At 48.5% G+C, this 20,226-nt stretch overlaps 1 protein-coding gene across 1 annotated transcript; it reads right to left on the bottom strand.

The window, feature by feature from the left end:
- Window positions 1-1,586: 1,586 nt before the first annotated feature.
- LOC130477997 (PHD finger-like domain-containing protein 5A) lies at window positions 1,587-1,974 on the bottom strand. The gene has a single exon (XM_056850104.1). The coding sequence runs from the start codon at window positions 1,972-1,974 to the stop codon at window positions 1,642-1,644; it is 333 nt and encodes a 110-aa protein (XP_056706082.1). The 3' UTR covers window positions 1,587-1,641.
- Window positions 1,975-20,226: the final 18,252 nt, after the last annotated feature.

The following is a 20,226-nucleotide window of genomic DNA, read 5'->3' as shown; positions in this document are numbered from 1 at the left end:
CTACTGTGACTCTGCCTAAGTTATAGTCTGTCTTAATCTCTGGAGCTTGCTTTTAAAATATTGAAATAGCAATAAAAAGAATTTTATTTCAAGAAGTTGCCTCTTTATCTTACAAGACTTCTCTACTAAGGTCCCATGCTTGTCAATCAAGCATACCTCCTATAGAGATAGCCTTCAGGTAACGGTGCAGAGACCCATTCAGACTGAACCCACGTTGCATCTTGACTTTGAACAAATGGAAGTGGGGTTTCATGGCGTCTGCCTCAAGTAATGCTGTTTGACAGTGGCCGCTCTTGAAGCAACTGAAGATGAGCTCTCACCCAGTACATAATGTCGTGGGTCAGCCTGCCAACACTTCCTCAGATGAAGAGGAACTAGAAGCAGATGGCAGGGTGAGAACAGAGTAGCAGCCCCAGCAGACAAAAGACAGTGAAAGGAGTGAAGACTAGGAAGTCTCACCATTTCTGCAGCCTGGCAGCTCAGGGTTCAGCCACTGGTGGCCTTGCCTGGAGGGTCACTGAGACCACTGGAGCAGAGATGCCAGAAGATCAGGACCAAGATAGACAGCCATCGGGAAAAGTGCAAGGCTACAGAATGCCTGAACGCCTAATGAGCGACAGCTGGTCTGCATTGAGAGCAGGTCTATTTAGGCAGGCAACGAGCTCAGCATTTTGTGGAAACAACTCATTCGCTTACAGCCACCTTGGGTCTCTGTTATTCTCTGGACTCCTGGACCTCAGCTGCCCTGACCCTGGGAACTGAACTTGACCTTGAATTTGGATTACCCTTCTGATAGATGTTGGACTGGAACAGCACGGCACCTGCCCTGGGACTGTTTTCCTGGTTACGCTACCTGCCTCTGGCCCTTGTCTCTGCCAGCATTCTGGACACTGTTTCTAGACCCCCTATGGCAAGGATGGGGAACCTCAGGCCTGGGGGGCGCATACGGCCCCCAAGGACATTTTTTGTGGCCCTCGGGAGCTCCAGAGCCCTACCATGGAGGCGGGGCGCAGGGCGGCCCTCCCCAAGGGTGTTCCTGGGGCCACGGCTTACAGGGGCGCTGCGGCGCCCTTTGGACCTCCTCTTGTTGGCTGTTGGTCAGCGAGAGGGGAGGGGGAGGGACGCATTCCCCAAGGCTGCCCCCTACAGCCGCGGTGTGCAGGAACGCCGCGGCACATTGTAAGCCCCTCTCACTGCCTGTCGGCTGTTTTTTTTAAAAAAAAACCTTTATTGTTACGTAATCCATAATGACAGAAAGTATTGGTTAGCTATTTCTTCAGGGAAAACATGGGAAGGGTCTTAAATTTGTGATGAAAGGCGTCAGCCACGAGATGTTAAGGTTCTCTTCTCTATCCATTAAGTTACGGAATGGAAATCAAGGGGGCTGAAATCTAAACTTTCAGAATTTGAGGTACAGATAGAGACAGTCTTCTCCTCTCTTAACATTAGCAACAGCTGAGGAAAGGGAAGTGAGCCAAGACACTCCCAGCATTTATTTGTAGAGACTAGCTTTCCCAACAGTTTGCAAGGACTGAAAAAGAAAACCAATTGACTGCTTTCCAAAGGGGGGGAAGACTGTGGTCCAAAGATATGTGAAGGATCCTTCCCATCTCCGGCAGGTGCATCAGGATGGAAATAGCATCACCTTTTCTTGAATCCGTACTTCTTGCGCTCGTAGAAGAGATCTGTTTTTGAGCTGCCCAGGTTGACAATCTTGGGGCAGCCATCCCGATCCTTCTCCTGGATGGTGCATTCTTTGCAGTAATAGGCATCGGAGACTCCAGGACCTCCACATATCACACAGCGCCCTTGGTAGGAGCCATAGTTGCACTCATCACATATGCGCACTAGTGTACAGGGCCGCACATACGAGTCACAGATAACACACTTCCCATCACATTTTTCACACAGTCGTCCAATAGCCACTCCCGCCTGCTTGCGGCAGAAGATCAGATCGGGATGGTGCTTGGCCATCTGCCTGTCGGCTGTTGAGCAGCGAGAGGGAGGCGGGGGGGAAGAGGCCGCTGGCTCCCGGTGGCAGAGCATGCATGCGGGAGCCGATTGGGCTTCTGTGGGGGGCTTTTGTGGACTCTGGGGGGGGGGCATGGAGACTGAGACCTGGTCGCAGGGCTCCGTGTGCCATTGTGTGTGTGTGTGTGTGTGTGTGTGTGTGTGTGTGTGTGTGTGTGTGGGCAGGGAGGCTGGGGCCCGGTCGCGCGGGGCTGGCAGGTATGTGTGTGGGGGGAAGGCTTTTCTCTCTTTTCTTTTTTTCTGTCACTCTTTCTCCTTTCTCTCCCTCTTTTTCTGTTTCTTTCTTTGTCTCCCTCTGTCCTTTCTTTCCCTCCGTCCTTTTCTTTCTTTCTCCCCCTCTCTCCATTTCTTTCTCCCTTTCTCTTTCTCCCTCCCTCCCTTTTCCTCTTTCTCTGTTTTCCTTCCTCCCTTGCCAATCGACTGTAGTCTGCGCCCCCCTGGCACCTCGTTTGCTCGGGCCCACCGCTGGCTGCTCTCCCGCCTGGGAGTGGGGAGCGGGGGTGCCCTGCAGGCCTTCTCTGTGTGGCCTCCCCTGGGGTTGCCAACCTCCAGGTGATGGCTGGAGACCCTGCAACCCTGGCTTTCCCCCCTTCCAGGAGATCTACCCCTGGTATGGCCCCTGAATGATGTTATAAATGTGCAAATGGCCCTTGGCAGGAAAAAGGTTCCCCACCCCTGCTCTATGGTCTGAACAACCAACAGGCTATGACTTGGGTATGTATCCCAATCCTGGTCTGATCTTTGCTTTGTTTCCACGCCTGAACCATGGATCCATTGTCCTGCTTATCCCCATGCTTAAGATCAGCCACAAATGTGCATAGAATCCACAGATTACTCTTCACCTTGATGAGGGGATGGTTTGTCCTTACCTGTCCATCATCACTTGATTTCTCAAAACCCAAAGACTTCAGCAGGATGATCATGGGACAGGATGGACTGGGAAGTCCAAATGGGCCAAGAACAAGCCAAGCCAGCACTGCAGGGACCACTCAGCTCAGACCCCATCACCAGTGCCAACGTTGGGCATCAGTTCACCCATTACTTCCAGCAGCAGGGCAGGAGGTGGGCACTAACAGGTGAGCTGACACTAATAATTGCTGCTGAAGAGCCAGCGTGGTGTAGTGGTTAAGAGTGGTGGACTCTAACCTGGAGAACCGGGTTTGATTCCCCACTCCTACACATGGGCTGCTGACTCTAATCTGGTGAACCGGGTTAGTTTCCCCACTCCTACACATGAAGCCTGCTGGGTGACCTTGGGCTAGTCACAGTTCTCTCTGAACTCTCTCAGCCTCACATACTTCACCTCCCCTGTTGTGGGGAGAGGAAGGGAAGGAGATTGTAAGCTGGTTTGATTCTCCTTAAAAGATAGAGAAAATCAGCATATAAAACCAACTCTTCTTCTTTAGCCCAAGCAAATTCTATAGTCCTGGGTTTGGCTCTGCTTGTTCCTGGCCACCAGAGGCCCTCCAGAGCAGCTGGCAACCAGGAACTTCCCCGGAAAGTTGAATGGCCAAACCACCCCTGCCTTGGGAGCATGGAAATCCATCAGACTGCACTTGCGTAAATGTACTGTGGATGTGACGTGGTGCCTTGACTGCAATGTTTACAATCTGGGCAGTTAAGAAAAGTGCCACCCGTCCATAACAGAGATCTTGGTGGCTACGTATACACGGTATGTATGGACTCGGTTTCACAAAATGGCCCCTCTGTTCCAGCACAGCCTGGTAAGGGCCTTACATAGTCCAAAGGTATGAGAGTCATTGTCATGTGTGAACCTGCCATTTAGTTGACTTTCAGTTGAGCGGATAAATCTCATCCATTTACAAGCATTGTGTTTTAGTGATCCTTTTGTGTTATTTTATTTGTTGTAATGATATCCTCTCTTGTCTGCTTTAGAGAGCTTAGAGTAATTTATGAATGGTTCCCAATGGCATTTGATCCGAGCCACCCCTGTTTGGTGGAAAGTGCTGTCAAGTCATAGCTGACTTTAGATTAATTATGCAAGTGCAAAGTATAAAAGAAATGAAAATGCTCAGATACAAAGTTATACTGGAAAGGTTTATTATGGACCTTATTGATTATAAACAAGTTTGTTATCTATTACAAATGAGTTAACATGATTTAATATAGGCTAGCTTTATTATGCAAATGTAAGGCACATATATAATGAGATGAATGATCAAACAAAAAGTAGTATATATAATATAATAAAATCCGAATAGCATATTATAAAAAGGTAAAGGTCCCCTGTGCAAGCACCTGGTCATTCCTGACCCATGGGGTGATGTCACATCCCAACGTTTTCTAGGCAGTTTTTTTTTTTTTTTTTTTGCGGGGTGGTTTGCCAGTGCCTTCCCCAGTCATCTTCCCTTTACCCCCAGCAAGCTGGGTACTCATTTTACTGACCTCGGAAGGATGGAAGGCTGAGTCAACCTTGAGTGGCTACCTGAAACCAACTTCTGTTGGGATCGAACTCAGGTCATGAGCAGAGCTTGGACTGTAGGGCTTTTATAAGAGGAAAACATTATAAGAGGAAAACATAATTTGGTACATTTACCCAACTAAAGCTTGTTTTGGTATATTGTCGTTTTTATGTTTGTATTATGTTGTTTTTGTTTTGGTGTTATGTATTGTATGTTTGTTTGTATTTTAATGGTTAGAAAATATTTTTTTAAAAAAAGTTATAGCTGACTTGTGATGACCCCATTGGGTTTTCAAGGCAGGAGATGTTCGGGGTGGTTTGCCATTGCCTGCCTCTGTGTAATGACCCTGGACTTCCTTGGTGGTCTCCCATCCAAGCACAGACCATGGCCAACCCTACTTAGTTTCTCAGAACCGATGAGATCGGGCTAGGCTGGGCCAACCAGGTCAGGGCTAAATCTGTGTTTTCTTCCAACAATATCAAAACATTAAGTGCTCCCACATCTGCAATCTTGTCACTAATGATGCTTCTTTTGCACATGGAAACCATCACACATGTGTGGACATGAACACACCATTGAACAGGACCTGAGCCAAAGGATCACATCGATTCAAAGGCTAACCCTTGATCTTGGCCTCCGTGCCTGCTTCAAAGATTGTAATAGCCGCTACACATCACCAGCTCAGAGCCTGCCAGTTTGTATTAAGAGACCTCCTGGAAAAAGGAGGACAGAAGTCGGCATAAAGGCTCTCTGTATGTTACTAATGAACAAAGCAGGAACTGTACAAATTAACAACTAGAAAAGTCTAAAAAAGCTGACCGAGAAAGAAAGGACGGGCGGGGAGGGAGGTTTTATTGTACACGATAGCACAGGAAGGAACAGAGGAATAGTTGAAAGCGTCTCGTTAACCTGAACTGGGGAAATAAATGCGTCCGACATTCTTTTAGTTTGGGGACAAATGCATAATTTTTTTAAATGCCCATTTTTTGTTGTCCCCAGATGTATGCAAATTGGGTAGCCCTGGCTATTTCAGATGAAGCCAATGAATGGCTGAAAAGTCTATTGTGGCGGGATTTGCATCTGCGGGGTTCCTAAGAGGTACCGTGGCCTTATTATGTGCTGTTAGCGGTACGTTATCTCTTCTATAATTACCTGTCTAAAAAAAGAGCCTTTTATTTCATTCGGAACGCTGCTTTCTGGAAAGTGTAATGGAAGCTAGGCAGAGGCTCCCTTGCTTTTGATCTGTATTTTTAGAATATTAATAACATTGCCTCTTCCTTGAAGCCTCTGCCACGTAATGGAGGGACGTTTGCCAGAAAAGCGAGATATAGGTTGCTTTGGTCTCCTGTTGCAATTGTTAATGGTGGCTCTGATGAATTTCTACCTGCAATAATGCCATCTAGCCAGGTTTTAGGGTTGCCAGTTCTGGGTTGGGAAATACCTGGAGATTTTGAGGATGGAGCCTGGGAAGGACGAGGTTTGGGGAGGAGATCTCAGCAAGATATGATGCCATAGAGCCCACCATCCAAAGCAGCTATTTTCTCTATTGGGAACTTGGTCATTTGGAGATCAACTGTAAGAGCAGGAGATCTCCAGGTTCCACCTGGAGGTTGGCACCCCTACCATGTTCAATGGTGTCACTGTGGTACAGCTAGGGTTGCCAACCTCCAGGTACTAGCTGGAGATCTGCTATTATAACTGATCTCCAGCTGACAGCGATCAGTTCACCTGGAGAAAATGGCTGCTTTGGCAATTGGACTCTCTGGCATTGAAGTCCCTCCCCTCCCCAAACCCCGCCCTCCTCAGGCTGCTCAGGGTTGGCCCTGGGCAGTACTTAGATGGGAGACCACCAAGGAAGTCCAGGGTTGCTATGCAGAGGCAGGCAACGGCAAACTCTCGTGTGAACATCACTGCTGCTCCGAAGAAGCCTCACCGTCAAAAAACGAAGAAAGCTTCCTGTGATTGAACCGGCACAGGAGGCTACCTTGCAAGACAATGAGCCGGTTCCGACCTGGGTGAGTGACCAGGGAGAGACTCTACTGGTGCCAGTGGTGTTAAAGAATCCCCGGGGAGGGGATCCAATTGCAGTAGGGGGCATTTTGGACTCTGGCTGCTCCAGGATTTTAATAGACCAGGGTGTATTTGACCGATTGCAGTTGGGGGCTGTGGAGTTGGATCAGCCCTTGCGCTTCCGCCAGATGGACGGGAGAGACCTACAGGGGGCCCCCGTCTATTTGCGCTCTGACCCAGTATTGTTGGGGGTGGGTGATCACTGGGAGCAGATCAGCCTTACCATTGCTCCTGGGATCGCTTACCCAGTGGTTCTGGGAAGCAACTGGCTGGCGGGTCACAACCCCAGCATTGACTGGACACAGCGTCAAATAGTATTTGAGTCTCCACAATGCCGGTGGCATTGGGAGGACATGCCCAATGTGGGGAGGGTGACTTCCGCGACAGCGACCCCCGTGACACTACCCCCGGAGTATCAGGACTTTAGGGACGTATTTGAGGGGAAGGACTGTGACTTACTACCCCCTCACTGCACTACGGACTGTGTCATTGAGCTCACTGTGGACATGAAGCCCTCCAAGGCCTGGGTTTACCCCATGAGCCCCCTGGAAAAGACTGTGTTGCGGGAGTTTCTGGACAAGAATCTGGCTAGGGGGTTCATCCATCCGTCCAAGGCTGCATTCTCCTCACCCTGCTTCTTTGTAAAGAAGAAGGGGACTTCGGACCTCCGGTTGTGTGTAGACTACAGGGGTCTCAATGCAGTAACTGAAAAGAATGCGTATCCTATCCCCCTCATCCCTGACCTCCTCAGTCAGTTACAGGAAGGCAGGATATTTTCAAAACTGGACCTGTCGGAAGCCTATTACCGGGTCTGGATTAAGGAGGGGGATGAGGCGAAGACAGCCTTCTCATGTTGTTTTGGTCTGTTTGAGTTTAACGTGATGCCGTTCGGGTTGTCTGGAGCTCCGTCCTGGTTCATGCAACTCATCAATGAAATTTTACATGATTTATTGTTTCGGGGGGTCATCGTGTACTTGGATGACATTTTAATCTATTCTCGGGATCCGGAGGGACACCGGAGGTTGGTGCGGGAGGTGCCGACTGAGGGAGCACCATCTATACGCCAAACTGTCCAAGTGTGCCTTTAATCAGGACAAGCTTGCTTTCCTTGGGTTTGTAGTGTCTCCCAACGGGTTAATCGTGGACCCCGAGAAGGTCCAGGTGGTCCAAGACTGGGAACCCCCCCCCCGAACCCGTAAGCAAGTTCAGCAATTTCTGGGCTTCGCAAATTTCTATCGGGGATTCATCCTGGATTTTGCCGAGATAGCCCTCCCGATCATGGACCTCCTTAAGACCAAGGGGAGGGGTCAGGCGGCCACGGCCGCTAACTACCAGGTGGCGTGGGACGACCGCTGCCAGGCAGCGTTTGACTTGCTTAAGAGCTGGTTCACGTCTAAGCCCGTTTTAGCTCACCCCGACTGTTCTCAGCCTTTCGTCCTGCAAGTAGACGCTTCTGACAAGGCAATGGGGGGAGCGCTTCTGCAAAAGGATGTCAGGGGAGGCTCAGACCCTGCACTTACTTTTCCAAGAAATTCTCTGGGGCCGGGCTCAACTGGCCGATTGGAGAGAAGGAGGCCATGGCTATCAAACATGCCCTCACGGTTTGGCGCCAGTTCTTAGAAGGGGTGATGAGGTTTGGACGGACCACCGGAACCTTGAGGCCATCTTGGGGCAGAGGAGGCTCTCGGCCAAGCAGCTGAGGTGGGCGGATTTCTTTTCTAAATTCCGCTTCACCATTAAGCATGTTCCCAGGAGGGAGAATTGCCTGGGGGACGGTCTCTCCCGCATGCCGCAGTACGACTGCAGAGTCGAGCAGCCGCTTGGGTCCCTTTTTACCCCAGAACACCTGAGCTTGGACCCGGAGGGGGCAAAAACATCGCCAAAACATCGATGGTTTTGTAAGGTCCTGCCCAACGTGTGCTACCAATAAATGTCTTATGGGAAAGCCCCCTGGACTGCTGAAACCCCTGGAGACCACGGAGGCTCCCTGGCAGGTGATTGGTATGGACTTTGTGACCAATCTTCCCCCTAGCCAGAGGAAAACCGTGCTTTGGGTGATCACGGACCTGTTTTCTAATCAGATCCACCTTATTCCGTGCGAGGGGTTGCCCTCAGCCCACAAGTTGGCCCTCCTGTTTGTTCAACAGATCTTCTGTCTGCATGGTTTTCCCCGGAAGATTGTGAGCGACAGAGGCTCGGTGTTCCTGTCTAAATTCTGGCAGGCGTTTTTGGGAATTGTTGGGGTACAACAAGGTTTATCGTCAGCCTATCAGACAGATGGGCAGATGGAGAGGGTGAATGCTGTCGTTGAATGCTACTTGCGCTGCTTCACTAATTATCACCAGGATAATTGGGTCGCTCTGTTGCCCCTTGCGGAGTACGCCTATAACAACTCTGTGCACTCTGCTACTGGACAGAGTCCCTTTAAGACTGTCTATGGGATGGAATTCGACCCTTTGGGGGTGATTCCCCTCCCGCCGGGAGGCGACTCTCCGGAGGTATCTGCTTGGTCTAACACCGTCAGAAATACTTGGCCGGGACTTGTTAAATAGTTGGACCAGGCTAAGGAACGGTACAAGGCGCAGGCTGACAAACACAGAGCGCCTCAGTGGGATCTTGTGGTCGGGGAAAAGGTGTACCTTTCCACCAAGAACTTAAAGTCCATGCGTCCTTGTAGAAAACTTTGCCAAAAGTACGTGGGTCCGTTTACTATATCCCGAGTAATCAACGAGGTCACTGCTGAACTGGACCTCCCCAAGACTTTATATGGAGTGCACCCCATGTTTCATGTTAGCCTACTGAAACCCTTTTCTCCCGCCCCTGATTGGCACTCCGAACCCGCAGGGGCAACACCCATCATGGTGCAGGGGGAACAGCATTTTGAAATTTCTAGGGTCCTGGACTCCAGGCTGCGGAGGGGTCTGCTGGAGTACTGGTACACTGGAAACATTTGAACTCGAGTCACGATGAGTGGGTTGCGGCAGAACACGTGAACGCTCCCTCTCTGATCACCGAGTTCCATCGGAGTTGTCCCGACAAGCCTGGGAACCCGGGGAGGAGGACTTTGGAGAGGCAGAATGTCAGATAGGGCTTCTGACAGCTCTGTCCTCAAACAAGATGGTTCCCCCGCAAACAAAATGGAGTTCTCCATGCACTCCTCCCCCCCCCCCCCCCGTTTTGCACATGAGCTCCGGCCAGAGATTTACAATTGTATGGGGACCCGCCCGTGTAAATCTTCGATCTGATACCGGGTCCCACGCACAAAGCCGAGAGCTCGGCCATCTCCTCCACTGATTGTTCATGATTGTTTCTGTTTCAGTTTTACTTAAGTCTTACCGGCAGGAAACGACTACATTGTCTCTTTGTTCCTGTAACCCTATTGTATCAGCCCTATAAATGTATCCACACTCCCCCTGTCATGTATTCCAACCTTTCGCGTCTCTTACTGAAATCACTGACTTTCTGAAATAAATCTTTGAATCGCTGCTCTGCCTGGATTGAAGGTCTATTGCCTGAAACAGTGGGGTATTCTTCACGGAGATTTGCTGCTGTTTCGATGCTGATTTGCGTCGGAGGCAAATTTTGGTTATTCACTGCAGATCCGTGTTTTCCCCCACTGAGCAAAATTAGCCGGGTTAAAAGAGAGGCAATCCAAACCACTTCTGAGCCGTACTTTCCAGTAGAAGAGCGTTTTGTTGCTCGTATGCCCATGAAAAAATGTTTGCTTCGCTCCCCGGGACGTCTCCTTTCTCCTCCCCCAAGAACGGTGATTGGCTGGGGGAGTTGCCACTCTAACAGCATCGCACCGGCAGGAGGGAGACCCAAAGCAGACTGGCTGCCCCTCTTCAGAAGGGTGATGGGGGTTTTGGCTTGGATTTGCCACTCTCAGGATACCCCCCCCCCAAAACACACACACACAGGATCATGGGAAGAGTGGGCGGGATTAGGCGGATTTGGGGTGGTGAGTCATGAGCGGCAGCAGACGTAAGCAGCGCAGAGACGTGCGCTGTTTCTCCTGTGAAAAATTGAAAATGCCTCGGGATGGGGGGGAGAATCTGCGCTGCCATGAAAAAGCTATTTAAATCGGTTTATTGTTTGCTCCTATTCGAAACCGAAGCAAAATCCACCGTGAAAAATACCCCGCTGTGTATTTGCTGAAGCCTGACAGAACTGTAGCAGACAGTCGTCAGATGTGGTAAGCATTTGGATCCTGTCACAGTCCTGATGGCTTAATGGCAAGTACATCAGAGTCCAAAATTTGACTTAAAAAAGGTAAGCTATTTTGTGGGTGTGTTGTTTAGGGTTTTTTTTGGGGGGAGGTAGAATAGTTTGGTTTGCCAAGCCCAATTCCAAACAGAGCCGAGTGGAGTTCACCCACCACTACTGTTGATTACAGATGCCATTCCTTTATCTGCTCCTGCTCTGAGAGCCATCAGAGAGCAGTCCAGGAAAATAATAGTAAGAGGTCCGTGCCAAATCCTAATCAGGAGAAACTGATGAAGCCGTGCTCGCCAATGCCAGGGAGCCATTAGCTTGCCTCCATTTCCCATGGATCAAGCAATTACTAGATCAAAGGCAGTCCCAGCAACCGGGACACTAAGAGAATTAGTACAGGAAGACAGCCATTATTCAGTCTGCAGAGCCGAGTTCTCTCTTCACCAAGAGCATCACTGAATGGGACTATTTAAAAAACATCATGGCTTGGAGAGAGGGTCCTTGAAAGACTATTTCCTGCCATCGGAACCTACCTGTGTTTTAAGATCTGTTGTATCAGAGTCCTTTCCGTGTTTCCCACCATAAGAGAACAGGGAGAGAAAGAACTTTTTCAGGGGCTTTTGGGATACACTTAGGGTTGTCAGCTCCAGGTTGGAAAACACCTGGATATTTTGGGGGTGAAGCCTCAGGAGGGTGGGGTTTGGGGAGGGGAGGGACTTCAATGCCACAGAGTCTAATTGCCAAAGCGGCCATTTTCTACAGGGGAACTGATCTCCGTCGCCTGGAGATCAGTTGTAATAGCGGGAGATCTCCAGCCACCCCCTGGAGGTTGGCAACCCTAGATACATACCCCAAGCAGATTCATGAGATGTCTACATTTATTTTAAAAGCTTTACATAGAGGTTGAATAACACGGCGGGGACAAGATTGTGCCTTGAGCTCTTGAGTTTTAGAACCAAAAACGCTGTTCCTTCTGTACCAATTTCAGTGTTTCCTCTGCTGGCTCCAAAACCCTGCAATTAATTAATTAATTAAGTACCAGCAAGTCGCAACCAACTTGTGGAACTGGGGTTTTCAAGGCACAAGACGCTCAGAGGTGGTTTGCCATTGCCTGCCTCTGCATAGTTACCCTGGGCTTTCTTGGTGGTCTCCCACCCAAGCACTAACCAGGGCTGACCCTTGTAGCTTGCAAAATCAGACAAACTTGGACTAGTCTGGGCTATTGAGGTTGCTACAATTCTGTCAACAGAGGAATTTTTCTCTGGACTGGATTAATGACCATTTTCAAAATATTTTTGTTTACTGCCTTTGCTTATCCTGTTTTACAGGAGACTCGAGCCGCTGTTCCCCTTTTCTTGTAGCATCCATCAATTGTTATCACAAAAGCGCAGGTGCAGATAAAAGAAACCTTCTTCGAAGTCTGGCCTTTTAAACAACAGAATCAGAGAGAGAGAGAGAGAAGTGAACATCATGTCTCATTTATAAAGTGAACCTTTCCTTTCCCCAAAACAGAACATTTCAAGTAATATACTGCCCTGAAACCGAAAAGAACTATGGTGGAGTGGGGAAACCCTCTTTTATTTAAAAAGAACAACAACCAACCCACACCAAAGACAAATTCAGAATAATGCAGCTTCAGGGTGGAATAACTTTAAACCACTCCGGCAGAATTTGTCATAGAGTCTGGATGATTTAATTCCTGGGACTCTATTAAGTTTCATTTCTATAAAATAAACAGAACCTGTTGGAAAAAACAAATATTAAATCAAGGTACACATATTAATGTCTCCACAGCTTTGAAGAGTCGGATGGAAAGAATCGCCTTCCCTCTATGCCCTATTTTTTTTTACTTTGCCTTTGATTGTTGGAATATTAAAATTAGGAAATTTGTCTGGATTAAATTATTGATGCTCCAGGTTATTATTGATGCTCTTGCCTGTTTTGTTTTTATACTACAAAATGGATAAGTACTAGGTTACAGCACATTTATTACAAGTCATAACATGTGGTACCCACTTGCTGCTTCTTTAAACTCCCGGCTCAGTCATATGACTACTGGGCCTGTGACGGTTGCTGAAAAAAATGGGGAGGGACTGTGGCTCAGTGGCAGAGCACTTGCTTGGTATGCAGAAGGTCCCAGGTTCAATCCCTGGCACCTCTAGTTTTAAAAAAGGATCACGTAGGTCGCTTATGCATGGGAGTTTTACCTGAGGTTCTTTGCTCGCTGAACAAGGGTTGCCAACCTCCAGGTATTAGCTGGAGTTCTCCTGCTATTACAACTGACCTCCAGCCGATAGGATCAGTTCACCTGGAGAAAATGGCTGCTTTGTCAATTTGACTCTATGGCATTGAAGTCCCTCCCCTCCCCAAACCCTCCCCTTTTCAGGCTCCACCCCAAAAATCTCCCGTCGGTGGTGAAGAGGGACCTGGCAACCCTACGCTGGACCCACATTTTCCTGTTGGGAGTCTATGCACCAGCAGTCTCCAAGCTCAAATCAAGAAGTATTTCAATCCTCACCCCTTGAAATGCTGCTTTGTAACTGGCTGTAGTGAGAGAAAAGTCCCCCCCCAAAAAAACCAATTGCCACATAAAAAAGCATTTTAAGAACATAAACAAAAAATGGAGCTATTTGAAAAAAAGAGGGGATTCAAGTCTGGTTTTTAAAAGCCTTCTGCTCAGAAAGAACTCCAAGGAAGCAGGAAGTATTTGAATCCCCGCCCGTTGTCATGCTGCTTTGTCATTGGCTGTCTGCTTGCTGTGAGAGAAACCAAGCTTCTGTGTCCTGCACTTTGCCTTATGCATGGGGATTTAAACCAGGCTGAGCTCAGGAGAGAGGGAAGAGTCAGGTTAATAGAGGAATGGGACGTCCCAGGACTTGTGAGGGCTGGCAGCGAGGTCAACTCTAATGGAGGGAAAACTCATGCATAACTCAAAGGAACAACCCTAGACAGACTGGAGGCGAACGTAAGTGAAAGTACCCATGCATAAAAAACCGTAGTAGTTGATGTGAAAGACCTCTACTGGAAATGCTGGAAAGCCACTGCCAATCTGAGTAGACAGTATTGACCTTGAGGGGATCCATGGTCTGATTCAGTATAAGGCACCTTTGTGTTTTCAACCACTGGGAAATGCTGTGTGTGCCAACCTACCCACGGCGATCCATTCATGGACAGCCACTGCCTCCACACATTGGGGTGGATCCAATCATCCTCAAAGTAGCCTTCCTCCTAACTTAAGCATCTCTTCCTCCAGAGGAATAGCCACTTAGAATCATAGAATCATAGAATTGGAAGGGACCACCAGGATCATCTAGTCCAACCCCCTGCACAATGCAGGAAATTCACAACTACCTCCCCTCCCACACCACCTACGACTCCTCACCTGCAGTGACAACACACCCAGAAGATGGCCAAAAAAAAAACCCCCCTCCAAGATCCCTGGCCAATCTGGCCTGGAGGAAAATTCCTTCCTGACCCCAAAGTGGCTATCAGCACTACCCTGGGCATGCAAGAAAGGGCCATGAGGGCTAAACACTGACACAACCCTTCCTGCCCTCCCTCTCATGATCTTCCTAAGGTCATAGAATGAGCATTGCTGACAGATGGCCATTTAGCCTCTGCTTAAAAACCTCCAGAAAGGAGAGCCCACCACCTTCTTAGGAAGCCTGTCCCACTGAGGAACCGCTCTGTTAGAAAATTCTTTCTAATATCTAGATGGAAACTCTTTTGATTTAATTTCAACCTGTTGGTTCTGGTCTGACCTTCTGGGCAACAGAAAACAACTCAGCACCATCATCTATGTGACAGCCCTTCAAGTACTTGAAGATGGTTGTCATATCACCTCTCAATCGTCTCCTTTCCAGGCTAAACATACCCAGCTCCTTCAACCTTTCCTCATAGGACTTCCTCCATTGAAGAGCTTCGTTTGGAGAAAGAGCTACCATTTGGAGGGCAACTCATTGGACCTAAGGACGGCTTCAAATCTGAGCCAAAAGGAATGGTGGGGTATAAATGCTTTGTCTGCCTTGGGTCTCTCCCGAATTGTGACTGGGCCTACACAAGAAAGAGGTCGCATCTTGGACTTAATCTTTTGCACTGAATCTTTGAGGAAAGTTTTGATTTCAAGGCTGGAATTTTGCCCTTAGCCATAGTCTGGCCGCTACATACTCAAAGCCAAGGTCAATGTGTGGCTCCAACCCCCCCCCCCAACAGAAGAGGGGTTGAACTGATTAAACTGGTCCCCCCAAGGAGGCTCATAAATCCAACTGGATTCCAGAAACCACTAGGGAATTTTAGGATTCCAAACACATTTTCTGTTGAGTAGAAGCATGGGCTATTAAGCTCCTCAAAGTTATCAACAAGGTCGCCCCTCAACGACCTGTTCTGCCTTTGGGACAAAACCCATCCACCTGGTTTACCTGGGAATTGGGGGATCTGAAACGGGATGGGAGATGTCTAGAGCAGTCCTGGCAAATAATTCATTCAGAATCTGTTGTCCGCAAGTCCTGATAATAGAAGAGCACCCTTGAAAGTAGCACCACTCAATATTTTTCATGCCTAGAGAGCCAGTGTGGGGCAGTGCCCTGGGTGCCAGACTGAGACAGAAGCTCCTGCACCCACAAGGAATAGCTGTGTCAGGATCATGGGATGTAAGTCTCTTCCTTTCCCCCCTGTCTGATTTGGAGGTTTTTCATTAATTGGCATCTTTTTACAGCAGGAACAGAGGTCTGAGGCACCCCTTGGAATAATAGAATGCGCTGATCCTCACCAGATGGGTCACTTGAACATTAAGTCTCCCTTGCAGTTGTTTGCCAAGGAAGAATTAAATTCACCTTGCGCGTAACATCTATAATTTGTTTTAATATATTCCCCAGAAGAAAGGGTGAAAGGCTGCCGTTTTTCTTGGCCTTGTCTCTTCGTAAATTTGGGGGAACACGCTTTCAGCATCTGTATTATTCTGAACTGGGCTTCTCAGACAATGCTTTTCCTTTTTGTTTTTTAGTCTCAGTAGGGACATTTCAACACTTACTCGGCTTGCCAACCTCCAGGTGGGGCTTGAAGTTATCCCAGAACTGATCTTCACAGATCAGCTCCCCTGGAGGAAATGGCAGCTGCAGAGAGTGGATTCTGTGGCTTCATAACCCTGCTGAGCTCCCTCTTCCCCCAAAACTGCACCCTCCCCAGGCTCCACCCCCAAATATGCTGGAATTTCCCAAACCAGATTTGGCGACTCTTAACAGCTACTGATGCTATGCCAGCCTAACTCACTCTGATCTCCAGACTACAGAGTTCAGTTCCCCTGGAGAAAAAGGCTGCTCTGGAAGGTGGACTCTATGGCATTACACTCTGCTGAGGTCCCTCTGCAGAGATTCCCAACAGGAAGGTGTGGGTCCAGTGATCAATGAACTTCAGGTAAAACTCCCGTGCATAAACGACCCTAGTGTTCAGGATGGAGCTGACTTCATCCTAATGCTCTGCTCTGGCTGGGCGTCACCCTCTGGGCTCAGTCTGAGGGCTTTACTAGCTTCTACCTGATTTGCTTGTCCCTGGGAATGTGTGTGTGTGTTAGGTGCCGTCAAGTCGCTTCCGACTCATGGCGACCCTATGAATGAAAGTCCTCCAAAATGTCCTATCTTTGACAGCCTTGCTCAGATCTTGCAAATTGAAGGCTGTGGCTTCCTTTATTGAGTCCATCCATCTCTTGTTGGGTCTTCCTCTTTTCCTGCTGCCCTCAACTTTTCCTATCATGACGGTCTTTTCCAGTGACTCTTGTCGTCTCATGACGTGACCAAAATACGACAGCCTCAGTTTAGTCATTTTAGCTTCTAGGGTCAGTTCAGGCCTGATTTGATCTAGAACCCACTGATTGGTTTTTTGGCAGTCCCTGGGAATGCCCAGGATTAAACCCGAGAGACCTTTACACTCATGAGCAGGTACTCTAGAAAAACACGTGATCCCAAAAGGGCTGTTGGTACTGAGGGAGGGAAGGATGGTGCACAAAACCATATTGCAGTGGGGCAAACTGTGTGTCTGAATATACTTGCACTAAAGATCAGATTTTTGGAAGGTTGTTTAAAATGATTTCATAGATCAAATTATGACTCACTTGGCAGGTCTGAATTTTCCGACTATGTCATAGCTTGATAGCCCGTGAGTCACAAAACAGATTAATCCTTCTCTTTCCAGTGACTTTTATCTCTCAGTAGCTTTCCGGTTAGCTTTCTTCCTTTAAGGTCCATTAAAATGCATTTCCCCATCATAGGATAATTCCTCCACCTTCAATCGATTCCAATGCAAATATGCTGGAGTGTGAATTAGGAGCTGAGCAGAGGTTTCAAGTAATGAGTTTTGCAGGAATGTATGTGGCCATTCCCTAATTATTTTACTTCCACAACATGGTTTTTCTTTCCATTCACTGAGGTGCTTTTTAGTTAAGACAAGTGGAGGCCCACGAAACTTGCGCGCGCGGGGGGGGGGGGGGATCCCATCCCCCCATTGCCGAGGCCACCCCCCCAGTCCTAATCTTAGCTGGTGAGCCCACTCCAGGCTTGCGAGCCAGGGCAGCCCCCCCACCCCTGCACACACACACCGGTCCTGATCTCTAGGTGGTTGTCAGCATCCCTGCCAGTCCCGAGCAGTGCCGAGAACACTTTAGTTTTGGGGGATTTAAATCTCCCGTTGTTTTTTTAAGTTTCAGATTTTTCTGCAAACCTTGAGGGTTCCCTAAATCTGCAGAAAAACCAGTTGCGGGGGGGTGAGTGTTCCTCCTATCTGCAGATTTATGTATCTGCCAGCAGGGGGCACACTTCAGAATTAGCTATAAAGATAGTGAAAACCAAAGAAGATTGTGAAAAACTCCAAGAGGACCCTCTTCAAACTGGGTGACAATGTGGCAAATAAAGTTCACTGTTGGTAAGTGCGAGGTGATGAACATTGGAACGCACACAAAAATCTAACTTTAAATATATGCTGATGGGCTTTGAACTGGCTGAGACCAAGACTGAAAGAGACCTTGCGGTTGTAGTGGGTAGTGTAATGAAAATGCCAACTCAGCATGTAGCAGCGGTGAGAAAGGCAAACTCTGAGCTAGGATTAGGAAACTGATTGAAAATAAAATGGCTGATATTGTAATGTCCTTTTATGGTGCCCTATATTTGGATGGAGCCCCGTGGCGCAGAGTGGTAAGCTGCAGTACTGCAGTCCAAGCTCTGCTCACGACCTGAGTTCAATCCCAACGGAAGTTGGTTTCAGGTAGCCGGCTCAAGGTTGACTCAGCCTTCCATCCTTCCGAGGTCGGTAAAATGAATACCCAGCTTGCTGGGGGTAAAGGGAAGATGACTGAGGAAGCCACTGGCAAACCACCCCATAAACAAAGTCTGCCTAGTAAACGTCGGGATGTGACATCACCCTGTGGGTCAGGAATGACCCGGTGCTTGCACAGGGGACCTTTACCTTTACCTTTTTTACCTTTGGAATCCTGTGTACAGTTATGGTTGCCATATCTCAAAAAGGATATTGCAGAGCTGGGGAAAGTGCAGAAGAAAATAACCAAGATGATTAAAGGGTTGGAGCACCTTTCTGATGAGGAAAGGCTTAAGAGTCTAGGGGTTTCTATTTTCGAGAAAAGATGACTTACTGCAGAATCCTAATGGGGGGGAGGGGATAGGAGCTGGCGTGACCTCAGCGCTGGCATTAGTGCCACTTGTACTGGCTGAAGTGGCACTAATGCCAGCGCGGGGGTACTCATGCCTATTTGGGGATCCGTGTGGTGGTGCAAGCCATGGGTGCCAGCACAGCCTCAACGGCACTGTTTTCCTGGTGCAGGGGCTTGCACTGGCGTCAAAGGGGGTGTTCCCGGGGCGGAGCTGATGCTAGACAGCTCCCTATGCCCTTTTGGCCCAGGAACCCCCCCCCCTTCTTGCAGGCATTGAGTTATGTCTGCAAAAAAGCAGACATAACCCCGTGGAATTCTATGGACAGTTCCATGGGGTTTCTTCTGAAATTGTATTTTCGGCTTGGTGCGCCTGGAAGCAAGCCACTCAGGAGGAGGCATGGCTGTGCCGTCCCTGGCTGCGGTAGATCTACCCCCCCCCCCAATTAGGACTGGCCTGTTAGAGTGGGTATGGTAAAGGTTTTTTAAATTATGCACGGGGTGGAGAAAGTGGGTAGACAGAACTTTATTTCCCTTTCCCATTACACTAGAACTTAGTGACACCCAATGAAACTGATTCAGAGAGAACAAAAGGCAGTACTTCTTCATTCAGCAAGTAGTTAACTGGTGGAATTCACTGCCAGTGGAGGTAGTGATGGCCACATGCATAGAGGGCTTTACAAGTCAGATTCATGGGGGACTGATCCATCATTGGTTAGTAGCCATACTTTAAAGGGAACCTTCACAGTTAAAAATTCACATCCTCTGAATGCCAGAGCTCAGAAGCAACATCAGGAGAGGCCCTTGGTCTCTATGCCCCGTTTGCAGCTCTCCAGCAAGCTGACTGGCCACTGTGTGAAACAAGTTATTGGACTATGTGTACCCCTGGTCTGATTCAGCAGAGCATCTCTTATGTGCTTGTGATCAGCAACATCGTGGGATATCGTGTTGCTAGACCGTACCACTTGCAGGGATCAAAGGTTTAAATGTCCTCTCGCACAACACGAAACAACGTCCTGCACACAGAAAAGTAGCATTTAATCTCTCCTTAGTGTGCTAGTTTTCTACTGCAAGGAGTTTTTATGTGGGCCAGAACATTTTGGTAACACTTCCTGAACTTTTGGTTGAGGGCTTAAGTATTGAGCCAAGAGCGTGAGGGAAGTACCATGCATTCATGCACCACTGCTGGGGTATTTTTGTTCATCTCCACCCAGGGGGTCCCCAGTGAGGTGACTGGTGCCCACCAAGTGTTTGTAGAAGGTGTGTGTGGCCATGTGGGGCTGATGCCCAGCAGGGCTTCTGATTGGCCCCTGGTAGGGTTGCCAACCTCCAGGTACTGGAAAAGATCCAGACAGCACTACAAAATAATTTTAACCAGAAATAAGTTTATCTAAGTGCAGAAGTGCACTTCTGCACTTAGATAAACTTATTTCTGGTTAAAATTATTTTGTAGTGCTGTTTGGATCTTTTCCATTATCTATACAGCACTGAGCCTTTATTCTCTCCAACCTCCAGGTACTAGCTGGAGATCTCCTGCTATTACAACTGATCTCCTGCTATTACAACTGACCCAGATTCGAATCCCCACTCTGCCATGGGAACTTGCTGGGTGACCTTGGGCCAGCTACACACTCTCGGCGTAACCTACCTCACAGGGTTGTTGTAAGGATAAAATGGAGGAAAGGAGAACGACATAAGCTGCTTTGGGTCCTCACTGGAGAAGGGCCATAGCTCAGTGGTAGAGCATCTGCTTGTCATGTAGAAAGTCCCAGGTTTAATCCCCAGCATCTCCAGTTGAAGGGACTAGGCAGGTAGGTGATGTGAAAGACCCCTGCC

Source organism: Euleptes europaea, chromosome 5, assembly GCF_029931775.1.
Source record: "Euleptes europaea isolate rEulEur1 chromosome 5, rEulEur1.hap1, whole genome shotgun sequence".
NCBI classification, from domain to species: domain Eukaryota; kingdom Metazoa; phylum Chordata; class Lepidosauria; order Squamata; family Sphaerodactylidae; genus Euleptes; species Euleptes europaea.
Note: the sequence above shows the minus strand (reverse complement) of the source record. Positions and strands in the feature narration are given on the sequence as shown.

Bases quoted from the DNA above. Each gene is read 5' to 3' on its own strand.
- LOC130477997 (XM_056850104.1), bottom strand. From the start codon at position 1,974: ATGGCCAAGCACCATCCCGATCTGATCTTCTGCCGCAAGCAGGCGGGA.